Source organism: Buceros rhinoceros, unplaced genomic scaffold (genome assembly GCF_000710305.1).
Source record: "Buceros rhinoceros silvestris isolate BGI_N320 unplaced genomic scaffold, ASM71030v1 scaffold4850, whole genome shotgun sequence".
Classification (NCBI taxonomy): domain Eukaryota; kingdom Metazoa; phylum Chordata; class Aves; order Bucerotiformes; family Bucerotidae; genus Buceros; species Buceros rhinoceros.
Window position 1 is genome coordinate 9,591 of NW_010390039.1, and position 14,699 is coordinate 24,289.

The 14,699-nt window shown below is 38.5% G+C and overlaps 1 protein-coding gene across 1 annotated transcript in view; it reads right to left on the reverse strand.

The window, feature by feature from the left end:
• The window catches only part of GALC (galactosylceramidase), a 39,998-nt gene that overhangs the window by 2,103 nt on the left and 23,196 nt on the right, over nt 1–14,699 (reverse strand). Inside the window, exons 8-15 of the mRNA XM_010136170.1 lie at nt 11,330–11,485; nt 9,251–9,375; nt 6,597–6,724; nt 6,042–6,131; nt 4,663–4,752; nt 4,176–4,320; nt 3,459–3,639; nt 545–708 (exon numbers count right to left, since the gene is read on the reverse strand). Of these exons, the coding sequence (XP_010134472.1) occupies nt 545–708; nt 3,459–3,639; nt 4,176–4,320; nt 4,663–4,752; nt 6,042–6,131; nt 6,597–6,724; nt 9,251–9,375; nt 11,330–11,485 (1,079 nt within the window). The remainder of the gene's footprint in view (nt 1–544; nt 709–3,458; nt 3,640–4,175; nt 4,321–4,662; nt 4,753–6,041; nt 6,132–6,596; nt 6,725–9,250; nt 9,376–11,329; nt 11,486–14,699) is intronic.

The following is a 14,699-nucleotide window of genomic DNA, read 5'->3' on the forward strand; positions in this document are numbered from 1 at the left end:
TCTTTCATTGCTTGTCAAGTGCTCTACAGAGGAACACATACGAATATTAGCATCACAAGTAGAATATGCTCTCACTCCACTGAACCAGACTAACAGTAGACTGTATCATTTGTGAAGCAGTAGGCTACTCATCATCAGCACCTAAGCCAGATGTATGTACATTGACTTGCGCTGCTCTACAAGACAGGCCACTGCATTTCAACCTGATTTTCTTTTTAGGTGTAGTATAAGAATACAAACCTTTCTGTAATCAATAGTGTATCAGAGTATTTATGAAAAGCAAAATAATTTAAATCTGCTAGTGTACAACAGGTTTTGTCAGCAGAAAAAAAAAAATCCATAAAGCAGAGATGGAGAAGTGGACCAGCCAGTAGCCTTCAGATACTTTCCTCACATACAAAACATGGCTATCATTAGAGCACAACGGGTTAAATTCATAGTGATGACAACTGAATTACAAAATCCAAATGTTCACAATTTTTATCAAAACTATCAAAATGGCATGTCGATATGTCGGCATCCACTTTAGCAAAGAGCTGCTTACCTAGGTCTCCAGTGACTCTATAGGTGCCATCTGCAAAAACCCAGAAGAAAACTCCTTTGGTACGTCGAACATATATTCCACCATTATCGACCCTTCCTGCAACAAACACGCCCCCATCACGTTGTTTTTCTATGTAGATATCACAAGTGACTGTCATGTTTATCCTGTAAGAGAAGTTGAGTGTTTCAGCAAAAAAGAATTCCATTTTCTGGAGCAGGCAGTAGGTAGAGGAGTATTCGCTATGTCGTACAGTGACCTTTTTGAGGAAAGGTTTAGTAATCCTAATAGTGGCCTACAGGCAGGAGATGCACAGGACTTGTCTAGCCTAGTTGTTTCCCACCTGTGAGTCCATAGATTTTCTTAGGAAGAAAAATTCTTCTCAGAAACAAATGTGTTGTCAGCAACTTTCAATTAATTATTTAAAAAAACCAAAACAAAGCACAACACCACACCAAACCACCAACTCCAACCAAAAAAAAAAAAAACCCCTCACACAGGAAAAACACACAGAAGGTTTGCTTTTCTACGGAAAGACATTCGGTCTGCAAAATGAAACGTTTCTTTTAGACAACTAAATCAAATGCAAAATTCAAGGTCATAGCACCACATCTGCTAAAATTTAAACTTCATTTCTCTAGGTTTTTTAATACAGGCCAAGTCTTCAGTAATTCAAAAGCCGAAACAAATGTTAAACACAATGTTCAAATAGGTTGAAATTATTTCATTTCCCTGAGACGATACTTCAGCTCAACAGTAAAGCACCATGTTATACACACAGTGACAGCTGTAATGGTGAACAAGGAAAAGGAATATCAAATGGCACCTAGAAAATTTACACAACTTCCCCCGTGTTGAAGTTGCCCTACAAGCCTCTTAACAATAAAAATTAAAAGCATTCTTTACCTTTCACGTACATTCAAATTAAAAATCTACATCCCATGTCTGCAATATGGACACAGCCACAAGCCCGCATACATAGGAAGTTTCTAATTATCTATAATTAATTCCAGAATGTGAAAAGGCTCTGACATCAGCTCAGCTGATAACTGAATCAAAGAATGTTTATACTAGCAAATCCCCCCACCTCTTACATAATAGTAAGAGATTTCATTCTAATACAATGCTATTAGAAGTATCAGATTCTTGGATATTTGCTACATATTTGCTATACAAAGAAGGTTTCTTTTTTTCCTCCCTGTGTATTAAACAAGAGATCCCCACATCTTCCTCAAGCCACTGAAGAGATGGGAAGCAATATAGCATGAGTTAAACAACATTTTCAGGATAGAGCTAGGGTCAAGGAAACACTAACAAATTCAAGAATAGAAACAAAAAGCTTCCACAAACATAAGATTAAAATCCAAACTAAAACCAAGTAAATAATTCTGAAAGTTAATCATATGAAATTGCCATTGATGACTGAAGTCAAATACCATTCCACAGAAAAATTCAGTGCAAGATTGGTTCAGTGTTTCAAAAGCATGCACTAATGGTTGAAAACATCTACCTAGGAGAAGATAAGCCTTAAACTGAGGATGAAGCAAACAAATCGGAGGGTCTGAAATTGAAGAATATCATTATGAAAAGTTACAGATAGTAAAACTTGAATAATCAGCTGAATATTTGGGAAGCAAGCTCGATTCTGAAAGCAAGATGAAAATTCAGAAAAAAATTGAACTGAACTGAAATCATAGAAAGATTTTAGGAATCTCAGTATGGTAATTTAAGAATACACTCTGTGTAGCTGTTGTAGGGATCACTGAATATGTTCTCTTCAATGAGGGAAAGTTGATTACAGGGGAAATATGAGACTGCTTAACAGAGGGCTGCAGAAGAAAGTGTCAGGTAACTGAAGAACAACCTCCAGCTACAACATGGTGGTATTCTTCCAGGCTTCAGAGTAAAGTGATTCAATCATTTGTCCAGGACAGAAATTAGAAATGTGACGCATGTCCTGAAAAAGCATTTGGGAGATCAGTGATCTAATCAAAGTGGAAAAAAACCCTGACAGGCATTTTAGAGAACATATCAAAAGAATTTAAACTAGACTTCCAAATAGAAGAAGAAGTTCTAAGCATAAAGTCTATTATTATTTACTATTACTAAACCAACTAGTTAACAGGCTCTTTCCCAAATGCTTTTTTAATTTTAAATAAACGTTATGCTTCTGCATAAACATTCTGCTTGATCCCAAATTACCATCATTACAGCTCCCAGAAAGAACTGCAATCATAACCATTCTCTTAACAGACCAGTAGTCACATTTACCCAGAAATAAAACTGGTTTAAGTAGCAGTTGAATCAAATCCATCCAATTCTAGGAACTGCTCAGAAGATGGCAGTCTGCAACAAGTGTAAGGGAATTAACCCTCATACTATTTTGTTAACATAAGATTGATCAAATAATTAACAATCAAGAAAGACAACTCAAAAGTGAGTAATCCAAACTGTATCAATCTTTTCTGTCCTATTTAAAAACATACTGAAACTCAGTGCACACTTTGAATTAGGATTTTGACTCAGTCTTTCTTGTAGGCCAACCCAGATTTATTATTCCAACAAATTAGCTTGTACAAATATTCTCGGCAGGACATGAGGAAAAAAATTTCCAAGGCAGTGCAGCAGCGTGCCAAGCTACCAAGAGATGTGGTGGACTCTCCATCCTTAGATGTTTTTAAGACTCATTCAGACAAAGACCCAGTTGATCTTTAGATTTGACAGTAGCCCTCAGCCAGCTCAATGACTTACAGGAGTCCCTTAAATTCATGATTTCTACATGTCTACAGAGAGTCTGAATGAAAGCAAAAGCCATCTGTCCAAGAGAAATGCTGCTTGAGACAGATTAGCTGATCATAACACACACTGCTAAGTAAGACACTTCCCCAGATGTCACTAGAAAATAGCATTTACATACCACTGAAAATCTCCTATGATACTGATGGTCTGGTCTGCATCAGAAGCCCAAGTGATGGGTCGCTGAACCACCACCTGGCGGAGTGTGAACACGTGATCTCCTGGATCAGAAGTATTTACGTAGTATTCGAAGACACCTGTCTGGTCTGCAAAATTTGGGGCTTCACTGAAAGGCGGATTACCTGTTCAGAAAATAAAATACATATCAACACCAAAACGTTATTTTTCTTGTCTGTACTCTTATTTTCAGACATTTCCTCTGAAAATATTCTCCAGAATTTTGACTTACTCTACCAAAGCACAGTCTCCAAAACTGGTATTTTGAGACTTGGAAGGTGATTTTAGTTTTGGTTTTGTTTTTAGGCAGACCCCAGTTTTTGCAAACACGTGAACAAAGCAAATGAACTTCCTCCCTATCCTCCTTCCAAAAAAACACGTTCACTAACGTTATAAGCTATATTGTTTGCATTAAGAATTCTAAAACTGTCAGTAACCACCCAGTTAAGACATAGAATTATATATACCTCATTGCAAGTGAAGTATAGAGGTGCAAGTTGTTGAAGAAGCAAGTATAAATAAACAAAAATAAAACATATTCAGACTACTTCACGTAACTTACACAATAGGACTCAAATTTAACATAATTGTTATTGCCTTTCTACAGTAAGGCTGTATCTCTGCGTGAATTAAATTTTGGGGTAAGAGAATTCTGACTTACGAATATTGAAATCATCTTTGTAATTTGAAGGAAAGGGCTGAGGTGGTGGAGGCTCCGGGCAACTACATTTCCGCCCAGTCTTGAGTGTGGTTAAAGTGTAGACTTCATCCACATCTAGATCTAAAGAAAAACTTCCCTTCCACACCTGGAATAAAAGAAAGCTCAAGCTACAAAAATCAAAACAACAACAACAAAATACTCAAGTTCCTGAATTAAAGGAGATCCTCAAAAATCCTGATTTAAGGCAAAAATCCTGTCCTCTTGCCTCAGCATTTAATATCCCTGAGCTATTTTGAAAACCCATTTCCCCCCAACTCTTTATTACCTCCAGGTAAGTTTGCATATAACTCGTAAAATTGTAGTCAACTGGAGCTAATAAAATGTACCCTAATTATGGACTTCAGATATGAAAGTCCAGGAGTTCCAGCAAAGGGGGAAGAAACACCTGATACTGCAGAGAGACTGTAATTAAAATTGATTGACTTACCTTTATAGGACGGAGTTGACGGAAAAGACTAGAGTTCCCAGATTCAAAACCAAGTCTAGAATGCCACACTTGAAGGGTTTCCACCATATACTACAGTGAAACACAATATAAAATTAAAAAAACAAAACCAAACAAAAACACACCTTGAATATTTGCCTTGAGAAACATCAATCCTCTAAGGGTGTCTAATTTTTGCTATTTTAGAGTTGTTGATCACATTAGATGCCACCACTCTATTCAGCTAGCCATTACAGATAGCCTACCCTTTTACAGTCTGTACCTCCATAAGCCGTTGTTCTAGCCTGCAGTAATGTTGCTTATAAAGACAGAATGCATTGCAATTACACAAGCAAGCTCTAGCTTCTCCATTACCAACAACAGTATTCCTTTGATACAAGTTCTCTGCCTAGAAGCAAACAGCATGAAATAATCTCCTGCTAATTTTGCTTTAATGAGACTTTTAGTTTAATTGCTGGTTCTTTTGATAATCATTTTTGAGCAAAGTACTTTGCTTACAGATCTTCGAACTTCAGTGATACTATGGCATAACAACTGCATTAGTTACAGGTTTTAATCATATCCAACTCCTACAAGTGGTTTTTTTTTTAGTTAACCAGATGAACAACAAAGCAAGCAACCCAGAATTTGGTTTGGATAAGCTGTCTGATACTTCTCCCAAAGGGAGTTGTTTATCAGAAGTGATTAATTACTTCTCCTAAGCAAATCATTTTATTGATAAAAGTATTGTCCAAACTATGTCCTCCTAAATGAAAAGAAACTAATGCCACCAAAAAAAAAATAAAATTCAAAATCAGGAAACATTTTCAGCTTCTGAGAAGCAATCATAGAAATCAACTAACAAATTTTTACTCCAATTTACGCTGTGAACATATTATTCACATTTCAGAGGGAAATTCAGTTTAGCAAGATTAAAAAAAAACCCACAAACTGGGAGATTCCCAGAATATCTCTTCACAGGAAGGAACAACATAACCTACAGTATACAATCAACTCCTGGAAAGGAGCTGATAACCACCAGAAAGGTCATGGCCTTGATGGTCGGTCAAATTAGGTCAGTATGTCAGAGCACCCAGTCTTGGGAAAAAACCTGAAAAAAAAAATCCAAGTGCATTTCTGTGGAATTTCTTCATCAATATACAGATGATTACACTAGAAGGCAGTAATTCTACAAACTCAGCTATGACATACATCTCACACTGAAAGCAGAACTAGAATGCCTAAAACTTTACCAGGCGTGTAACAGGCTCTAATACTGGACGTACGGAACTCCAGTTTCCGGGTAACCAGTGATACTGTCTCGCATGTATTTGATTTGATTATTTTACAAGCCCAATCAAATGTATTCAAGATCTACTTACAAATGACCCTTTGAGGTAGAAAGTTGCTCTCTGAGGTGCCACACTGAAATGAGGCAGTCGAGGCCTGATACACTGAGAGTGATTATGAGTCTGAAGACAAAAAAGAAATGTAACAGAAGGAACATACCTTACTGGAATGCATCACATGGCAATGTTAATTAAAAACATACAGCATAAACTGAAATTAAAAATACAACATAGGATAAATTTGCAACTGTTTATTTTACCATTATCTTGATGATGACTGCAATTACACTAGCTTAATTTTATTTTGAATACTACTTTAAAACAGCACATGATTTAATTTCGTGCCAGATTGCACCATCAAATTAAAGCTAATTCTCGATATAAAGATGACATATACATTGGTCTCCAGGAAGATTCAACTAGCTATTGAGAGGACAGAAAAAAGGACCTCTAGTGGTCTCACTGACAAAGCTACAAGCATCAAAGAACATATTCACAGATATTGAACTACATATATTTAAACAGGTTCCTCATAACAAAACATCCCCTTTACCTTTCCCTGTTCATTGGAACTGCTGATGCACATACCATAGTTTCGATGATGATGGTAAGGTTTCCTAGGCCATCTGTCAGAGCTACAAAACTGCCACCTCTTTTCAAGTGTCCATCCACTTGCAAGTATGACCAGCCTGGCTGAGTAAATTGTGTTGTATGTGCTAGATAAAACAGAACAAAAATCAGAAGAAAATAATTACGTCTTAAGAAAAAAATAATACCATTTGTAGTCTGAATTAAATTTTTCTCACACATGCTTACACAACAAAAACTGGATTTGGGGAAGAAAGTAATGAACTTCCAAAACAAAACAAATTCTACCTATACAAGAAGAAAGGTTAATTATACTAAGGCACAATTAATAACACTGGCTCTGTAGCAGATGAAACAGTTAAAATTATAGTTATAATTTAGACAGAAAAAACTATTACACCACTATATGAGTCAATCATGTGCACGCAATACGAATACTCATCATAGCTTAGGTTTTCCCAAATCTCTTTTTTTTTTAATAAAGAACTGAGCCAGAGAAAGCACAGATGGGCATCTTCATGAGGAATAACTAAGTTTTTCAGCATATTACAGAGCACCAAAGAAGACTACGACCTGCATCATTAAAATCCTGAGCACCATGAAAACAGAAACAACAGCTCAGTTGTTCTGAACTGTTCACAATGACAGTAGAGGCTTTTTTTTTTTTAAAAAAAATGCTTTTACATACACAGGTAACTACCGGAAGAATAAAAATGAAGGCATTTGCCTTGTTACAGAATCACAGACTTATTTTGGTCGGAAGAGACTTTTAAGACCATCAAGTCCAACTGTTAACTCATCCCTGCCAAGTCACCACTAAACCAGCACCACATCGATGTATCTTTTAAATACCTCTAGGGATGGGGACTCCACCATCTCTATGGGCAGCCTGTTCCAATGCTTTAAAACCCTCTCTGTAAAGACATTTTTCCCAATATCCAGCCTAAACTTGCCCTGGTGCAACTTGAGGCCATTTCCTTTTCTCTTATCACTTGTTACTTGGGAGGAGAGACCGACCCCCACCTCACTACAACCTCCTTTCTGGCAGTTGTAGAGAGTGATAAGGTCTCCTCTTGGCCTCCTTTCCTCCAGGCTAAAGAATCCCAGTTCCCTCAGCCACTCATCATAGAACTTGTTCTCTAGACCCTTCACCAGCCTCACTGCCCTTCCCTGGAACGGTTCAGCCCCTTGTCCTTCTTGGAGTGAGGGGTCCAAAACCGAACACAGTCTTCAAGGTGTGGCTTCACCAATGCCAAGTACAGGGGGACAATCACTTCCCTCCTCCTGCTGGCCACACTATTGCTGATATAAGCCAGGATGCCACTGGCCTTCTTGGCCACCTGGGCACACTGTGGGCTCATTTAGCCAGCTATTGACGAACACCTCCAGGTCAGTCAGGCAGCTTCCCAGTCACTCTTCCCTAGGCCTGTAGCGTTGCAGGGGGTTGTTGTGACCCAAGGGCAGGACCTGGCACTTGGTCTTGCTGAACCTCATACCACTGACCTCGGCCATCAACTGATCACCTGGTTGTCCTGTCTGTGATGCATGATGGTACTTGAGATCTGGTCCATAACCTTCCCCAGCACTTGAGGACAGACTGACAGGCCTGTGGTTCCCTGGATCCTCCTTCTGGCCCTTCTTGTAGACGGGCGTCACATTTGCTAACCTTCAGTCAACTGGGAACTCCCTGGTTAATGAGGACTGCTGGTAAATCATGGAAAGTGTCTTGTCGAGCACTTCTGCCAGCTTCCTCAGCACCCTTGGGCAGATTCCATCCATCACCATAGATTTGTGCAGATCTAAGCAGTGCAATAGGTCACTGACCACTTCCTCATGGATTATGGGGGCTTCATTCCACTTCCCATCTCTGTCTTTCAGTTCAAGGGGCTGGGCACTCAGAAGAACAACTGGTCTTACTGTTAGAGACTGAGGCAAAGGCGGCATTCAGTACCTCAGCCTTTTCCTCATCCTTGGTCACTGTGTTTCCCCACTCATGCAGTAAAGCTCTCCTTTTGCTGTTAATGTATCTGTAAAAACATTTTTTATTGTCTTTTCTGGCAGTGACCAGATTAAGCTCTAGCTATTCCCCCCCTTATGGCACTGCATAAGCTACTTGCTCTACTGAACTGTGGCAAAGACAGTAAAATATTACAGGTCTACAGAATAGCCAGTGAATCCATGTGTTCAAAGATGCTATGCGAACACCTTCCCCTTTCCCCAAACACAAGGAAATGCTGACTTACACAATCAAGAACCTCAAGCAGGAGAAGAATACAGAACTCTTTGTTCCATTTTCTCAAATTGAGAGGTATCAAATGTCAAGTTCAGGATTAAAAAAAAGAAGAGGGAAAGGAACTAGGAAAGCACGTTAACCTTTATGGGCACTTCAAAATATTAGTAACAGCTACAAAAGGCAGTAGTTTACTCATTTCTGTTGTATCCAACAGTGAAATATTAAGACTTCCCTTGCTACTAGATCTTTCTGCTTTCTATAGAAAAACAGCTTTTTTTACTACTACTACTTTATTCACAAAACTTTCCACAAAGCTACTTTAGTTTGGTACAGAAAAATAATATATAAAAAACAATAAAGTCCTTGAAAAATACAATTATGCTCTGTTGGATCACTCAGTATTTAATTGTAAACTTTCTACCTGTAATCCAGATAGGAGCTTCTACTCTGTAGTGGCCACTCCAAGGCTCTTGTGCTGTCATTAATCCACATCGCCCGAAGGGCAACTCTTCATAATAACTAGCCACCAAGTTCCATGCAATGGTTCTGGAAGAAAAACAGGCTGTTTGTTCCATTCATATGGATAGTACTCAAATAATTTAGTACAAGAATTTATTCCTCTTTTTTCCCAACATACAAAAAAACAAAGTTTAAGGAGAAAAAAATTAGTTTCCAGCTAAAGAAGGAAAAAAACCACAGGAGTTGAAAACAAATCAAATCAACTTCCAGTGTGGGGAACTTCTTACAGAAGTGATCATACATTCTCTGGCTATATCACAGTAAAAGCTGCACATTACAGGAAATGTGTATCAAGGGTTAAAGACTCCACTTACTGTTTTTTAACTCTCTTTTGAAGGGGAAAAATTATCAAGGTTTACAGGGTTTTGTGGGGTGTAGGACTTTTTTCTTTTCCAGTTGGTTGCTTGTTGCTGATGGCAGTGGTAGACTTTTTTTAGGGGAGGGGTTAAATACCACTAAAAAAAAAAAAAATTCTTCCTTTGTCCATATAAATAACAATCCGAAAACAAGTGTAACCAGTCATCCTCCAGGAGCTGCTGCTATTTCAAGAAGTTGCCAGGATACCGACAAGGTTAATTACTTCAGGTCTTTTGATTTCGTCTTCACTGCAAATCTTCTGCTAGGACTTTAAACATAAGACTTGTCTGCCATTAAGTATAGAAATATGGCTTAATAAGGCAGTTATGGAGAAAGCAAAAGCTGACATGCTCTTCTGCTATTGCAAACACGAGTGAAAAGGCCTCATTCTGAAGTCAGTGCCACAGATTTATCACTCTATATGCATTTCAGAAGAGATCCTGAAATCCTACAGAAAGATGCTCATAAAATAAACTCTTGAGTTCTAAACTCAACTTGCTCACATTCAACTTGTTCTGTAGAGTTTCAAACTTAGAAAAGAAATGTGAGGAACTCAAGTTCAAAGGAAATAAGCTTAGCAGAAAGGTTGGCTGCCTTTCATCAGGAAGACTGTTTTCAACGTAAAAGCCAGATAGCTTCAATACTTGGACTTGGAGCTGTTCTACAATCATTTCTAAATAGAACACATAGGTCTGGCTGTCAGATTGCTGAACAAATGGGGCATAGGTAATTACGAAGGGCTTGCACAGAAGAAACACTATGGGAAAAAGAAGAACCCAAAATAAGATATTGAGGCATATGAGAGCCAAGACGTAACAGGAATGGTCAGGAGTTCATGCAGGAAATACTAATCTGTCAGAAAATTTCTGTTTGCAGAGGAGACATAAGATTCAGAGAAACCAGGTAACACAATACATTTCCCATTACAAGCATCTAAGTGCTTTGTGCTGTGCTTCATTTCAAACATTTCTGACAAAATGTTTTCTCCTTATTGTTTCAAAATGAAGTTACAGAGTTGGTCTTTCAGATTAGTAGTTGTTGCACTGAAAAACATCCAAGTATGTTTTCTAACAGAACTGCTTTCTTCCAGATTTCAGTTTGGAAAGAAAACGTGCAGGGAACAGTAAACTATCAAAAGACTACAGCATGTTCTAGAATGGACTCTAAAATGGAAAGAAGTTGTATGGGAAAACTTGGTAATTACATCCGTACCTACTTACATCCTTTAACAGAGGACATACAACCAGATAGACCATAAGAAAAATATAGATAGATTAGCTTGATTGTTGTTTTCCTCCAATATTTTTCACGTTGTTACTTCTTCTTAAGAACATTCTCTTTTTAACAAATATCAAAGTCTCAAAGGCATCTAACTCAGCTACATAAGCCTCTAGATATTGTGGAATGGTAACTGAAGAACACATTAAAACCTGTGGGACTAATTAACAAGAAAGAGGTAAGGACAGTAGACTTCATACTATATTATATTTTATTTCAGACTGACAGTAGAGAGGGTTTCGGTCTACCTGCTGTCTCTACCATAGCAGATGGATGGATTGTCTAGCACTTTAAACAATTCTTACATATGAAGTTGTGAAAGCGAGCAACAGTGCACACCACTTACGAGGTCATGTTTCCATTCACGTAATTTTGGTTCAGGATCCGAGCCCAGCAGCCTGCACCTACTTCATCATTGAAAGTACTGTAATCTTCCGAAGACCACAGTTTCTTCTTAGTTAATAAGGCATTTCGTACTGTTTTTGTTCCAGGATAGTGAGCCCTACACAATATTTTAAAGAGAGAATACTTAACACGAAAAAGAAAAATCAAAGCCTGGAAGTACATACAGCAACAAGAATTCACCTCCTCCAACTGAAAAACTTTCATTAGAAAAATACTAATGGAACGGAAGAAAACAGAACAAGAGAGAGCCATAATATTTCATAGCTTATTGTATTTGCATCAGTAGAAGATTACTTTTTCTGAATACATCCCAGCATATGTAAACCTAGATTTAAACACACTAGGCAATTTCTACAGCTTGCTAAAGCAAAGCTTTATCCTGAAATTGAGCTTGAAAATTTTTGTAACTGTAACATGCTAACTATTTAGCTAACTATTTCTATTTCTCTATAGAAAATACATGCTAACTTACACTATCTTAAACAAAACCTTAAATAATTACAAGGGCCGCTCCAAAAGTAACACCTCCTATTTTACAACACTGGCCCACAACATCAGAGGCAGATGTTCATGGTCCGGCAGTAGAGGTTGAACCTTCCTGCCAATAGTCTGTTCAATTTTGTTGCCGTGCAACAGACGGCAGCAGAGGGGCAGTATGACAACATGGCATCTGACATGGGAGTGTGTATGAAGCAAAGGGGTGTAAATGAATTATTCCATGCAGAAAAAACAGCACCCGTTGACATTCATCGGCGCTGCTGAACTGTTACAGAGACCAAGCAGTGGGCTGCAGCACAGTGGGGCAGTGAGTGGGGCGTTCCAGCAGTGGCAGCGACAGTGGGTCACATCCGCTGGGGCAGATTGTTACAGCTGCTGCACACAGGCTCTTGGTCATCAGTGGTGAAAATGCACAGCCAGTGGCAGATGTTCAGGGCCCGGCAGTAGAGGTTAACCCTCCCTGCCAATAGTCTGTTCAATTTTGTTGCCGTGCAACAGACGGCAGCAGAGGGGCAGTATGACAACATGGCATCTGACATGGGAGTGTGTATGAAGCAAAGGGGTGTAAATGAATTATTCCATGCAGAAAAAACAGCACCCGTTGACATTCATCGGCGCTGCTGAACTGTTACAGAGACCAAGCAGTGGGCTGCAGCACAGTGGGGCAGTGAGTGGGGCGTTCCAGCAGTGGCAGCGACAGTGGGTCACATCCGCTGGGGCAGATTGTTACAGCTGCTGCACACAGGCTCTTGGTCATCAGTGGTGAAAATGCACAGCCAGTGGTGGGGACTGTGTAGAAAAACAGTGTTCTGTAACTGAGAATTTGCTCTATCAAATAGTGTTATTGCGCTCTCTGTATCTGTTGTAGTTTCCAAATAAACAGGAGGCATTACTTTTGGAGGGACCTACATATGAAATCAACAGTGAGATACACCACTAGGCATTGTTCAAAGAATTTAACAGCATGAATGTCCTAGGACGTAAACATGAACTTGGCTGATTTTTCACATCTTTTTATTAAACTCAGGTTTCAAAAAGCCATGCTAGTTGTACTATAAAAGTTAGAGAGGTGTAAGTGGAAAATACTGAAAAATATAATGAAAGATAATTTTCTTTCCAAGATCTTCCTTACTATAAGGAGAGATGCTTTCTCCCAAATGAAGACTAGTGATTATGCGCAGTACTTGTACGTACTTACATACTTAGTCTGACCGAGATAAAACCTTCCAAATCTCTTGCAGAACACGTGGTCATGATTTTCCCCTAGCACACTCACTGAACACACTAAACACACCAACCACACTAAAATGGAACGATCAGCACTGGGAAGGAAGGCGTAAGTATTTCCTTCACTATTAGCCTGAAACTTGACAAAATTATAAATTCATGACAGGAACACAAGTAATACCAGGTTTTTTAGGCTGACTTTGGGTTTTGTCCCCTATGGGACAATGGGCCATTTCGCAGTGTTGTAGTCCTTCATTAGCTTCATTAATGATAATATAACAGGTAGTAGAGATTTTAGCTACATCCTTCTCTGCTGTACAAATTACTTCGGCCTGGAAACACAAGCATTACCTTAATCTCAAGAAAAGGTTTTTGTAATGGCATAAAGTGGTGCGAAAACAAAGCAAAGAAGGAATAATTTGATTTTCTACACTCCATATCCTGAAGAGTTGTTTCTTAAATATTAAGAGTTAACATCCCTTCCAAATACAAGCTGTACTTTTGAAAACCGGAGGGCAGGAAGAGAGGGAAGTGTTATAGAGGGCTTTACGTAAGATTACACAGGAACAGGATCTACAGAGCTTTGATTTCCTGCACTAAAACAGACGGTAGCCTTTATTTGCATAAGACGGAAGAGAAACATTTCAATGCAAAGACACTAAAGCCATGGAAATATACTGGAAAAAATAAGGATGATAAGAGGATTAAAGTTACAGGGAGTAAAAACAGGTTCAAGAGGCAGACTCCGTCAGTGTATCTTTATTGGCAGCTTTGCTCCACTTAAAGCCCACACTCTTATAACATTCTCATTTTGTCCCATTGATATGAATCAGGTAAAACAGTTTCACCACCACTTGAGAAATGAATCATTTCTTTCTGCTCTTAGATATAATTACTATTACTGTTAATGAGCAGAATTTACAATCACACTGTGTTAACCAAGGGTTTGTTTGTTTTTTTTTTTTTTACTTTCATTAATATCTATATTAGTCCTTAAAAAGCAGGACATGACTTAGGAGTGAGTAATTCCTATTCCATATGAAAACTAACTTTTTTTAAAAATAAGTACACCAACCTTTTTTTTAAAAAAAAAAAAAACAACTTTCAATAGCATTGTTGAGTGGGTACTTGAAAAAAACCCACCCAAATGCACAAAATAAACATTTGCTATCAGATTACAGTGAAGGCTTTCACACCCAGTGTGTGCTGCTTTGTTGTGATTTATATTTAAAGAAAAGACTCGATCATGCTACAGCCCTCTTTTAGATGCCTTATGCCTCTCTACAGCCTCAACAACTAACAGAAGGCATGCAGTAAAGGACAGGAGATTAGCTGAGTGCAGAACAGCTACTCTGCCTCTTCAGTAGTGAAAACAACCTTTTCACTTCACTGGAAATGAAAAAACTCCAGTTACTCTCAGAGAATACTTGGTGCACTCAAGAACCACTACCATCTGGAGAGACTTGAGTATCCAATTAATGTTTCGGGAAGAGCTACAGACTCCTAGGCACCTACCAATCTCACTGCTTAAAAAGATGAACCAGCAGAGAATTTATGCATCATTCTTACAGATGTGATGCTTCAGC